The sequence below is a fragment of the Stegastes partitus genome, unplaced genomic scaffold, assembly GCF_000690725.1.
Source record: "Stegastes partitus isolate 25-593 unplaced genomic scaffold, Stegastes_partitus-1.0.2 Scaffold162, whole genome shotgun sequence".
In the NCBI taxonomy this organism is placed as follows: domain Eukaryota; kingdom Metazoa; phylum Chordata; class Actinopteri; family Pomacentridae; genus Stegastes; species Stegastes partitus.
Window position 1 is genome coordinate 532,181 of NW_007577893.1, and position 2,153 is coordinate 534,333.

The 2,153-nt window shown below is 39.3% G+C and overlaps 1 protein-coding gene across 1 annotated transcript in view; it reads left to right on the plus strand.

Annotated features, from left to right (window-relative positions):
• LOC103355655 (glutamate receptor ionotropic, kainate 2) overlaps positions 1–2,153 on the plus strand; it is a gene marked incomplete at its 3' end in the record, with an annotated part of 249,412 nt that overhangs the window by 73,624 nt on the left and 173,635 nt on the right. Inside the window, exon 2 of the mRNA XM_008279524.1 lies at positions 648–815. Within this exon, the coding sequence (XP_008277746.1) occupies positions 648–815 (168 nt within the window). The remainder of the gene's footprint in view (positions 1–647; positions 816–2,153) is intronic.

Here is a 2,153-nt window from a genome sequence, read left to right on the forward strand (position 1 = left end):
TGAGGATGAAGCGGTGTATAGATAATGGATGGATGGATAGCTTGTGCTGCTAACATTGATCTTAAGCTATATACTTAGTAAACATTTCACGGTTTAATCAGTACATTGTGAAACACTCGGAAAAGGAAAATGAGGATATCAATTTCTAGAAAACCTTCCAATGTGTAAAAATCTCATTGAGCCAGCAACCTCCTTTCATCACAACTCTCTTGATTACTACAATTTTTACAGTTCTACAATTTCATTTGACAGACACTTTTATCCGAAGCAATGTACGAGGTGTGTCAGAAAAGTTCCAGGACTGGTGTCACAAAAGCTATATTTCAAAGTTAAACTACAAACTACGAATTTTCCCTTCGAGTCGTGGTGTTTTAGACTCCACTGCATGCTCCTCGTTGTTTAATCCTTACATACATACATATATGTATATATACGTTCTTTTAAAAGTATAGTTTTCTTCTCTTTCAAACTGATTCTAAAATGTTTTAGATCAAAAGCCATTTTTCTTCTGAAAACACAAGTCTGATGGGGGTACTTCTTTTGTCTTTAATTATTGGTGTGACAGAGAGCTCCATGTAATTATCACGATTGCATGTTTTCAGTTTAACCCCTGACACTTACTAATCACATGTCTCCTTCTTTGACAGGGGGGATATTTGAGTCCATTGAAAGCGGCCCATCTGGTGCTGAGGAACTTGCCTTTAAATTTGCTTTGAACACAATCAACAGGAACAGAACCCTACTGCCAAACACCACGCTGACCTACGACATCCAAAGGATAAACATCTATGACAGCTTTGAAGCCTCCAGGAAAGGTATTGATGTGTATTTTGGAACTCTGCATCAAATGTCTGAATGCTCTTCATTTCCAAAGGGGGTGAACTTAAAAAAAACAAAAAACAAAAAATTAAATGTAAAATAAGTGATTGCATAAGTATTCACCCCATTTAAGGTGACTCACCTAATGCAACACCGGTGCAGCAAACTGGTGCTAAAAGTCACATAATTAGGGAAATTAGAGATCATCTGCGTCCAGTGAATGTATCTTAAGTGATTGGAGTATAAAGACACCTGTATCTGGAAGGTCCAGTCACTGGTGAATCAGCACCTCTGGCTATAGCAACTCCATGAAGATAAAAGAAGACTCCATGCAGCTCTGTGAAAAGGGTTTTGAAAAGCACAAGTGGAGATAAGTCAAGACAATTTACAAGTTACTGCATACCTTGCAGATTAACAGTGAAAGAAATGGAAGGAATATGGTGCACGTGTAAATCTGCCCAGAGCAGGCTGTCCTCAAAAACTGAGTGATCATGGAAGACAAATATCAGTGAGGGAGGCTACCAAGACACCTATGAATCATCTGAAGGAGTTACAAAAACTTCAAATGTTGCCTGTTCTTCACAAGTCAAAGCTTTATGGGAGAGTGGCAAAGAAAAAAACAATGTCCAAAGAAGTTTATATTAAATGTAAATTGTAGTTCACCAGAGGGTATGTGGGACATTCTGAAGTCAACTGAAAGATTCTTTGGTCTGCTGAGACCTAAATTGACCTTTTTGGCCATCATACTAGTCACTGTGTTTGTCAGACAACAAAAACTGCACATTGTCACAAACACATCATTCCCTCCATGAAGCATGCTGGTAGCAGCATCGTGATTTGGATGTTTCTCAGCAGCAGGCCCTGGGGGGGTTTGTAAAGGCAGAGGGTAAAATCAATGCAGCAAAGTATAGGGAAATCCTGGAAGACAACCTGATGCAGTCTGTAAGAGAACTGCAACTTGGGAGGGAGAAGATTTGTTTACTAGTAAGACAGTGACCCAAAGCATAGAGCCAAAACCATACAGAAATGCTTTCATGACTGGCCCAGTCAGAGCCCAGACCCTAATCTAATTGGAAATTTGTGGCTGAGATTAAGCACTTTTGCAAAGAGGAATGAGGTAAAATTGCAGTGTCCACCGATCCAACAGTAATTGTGGCCAAAGGTGCATCTACTAAATACCGATGGGGGTGAATACCTCTGCAATCAATTATTTTATGTGTAATATGTTCATTTAGTTGACATTATTAATCTGTTTTTACTTTAAAACACACACGCACATGCACACACACACACACACACACACACACACACACACACACACACACACACACACA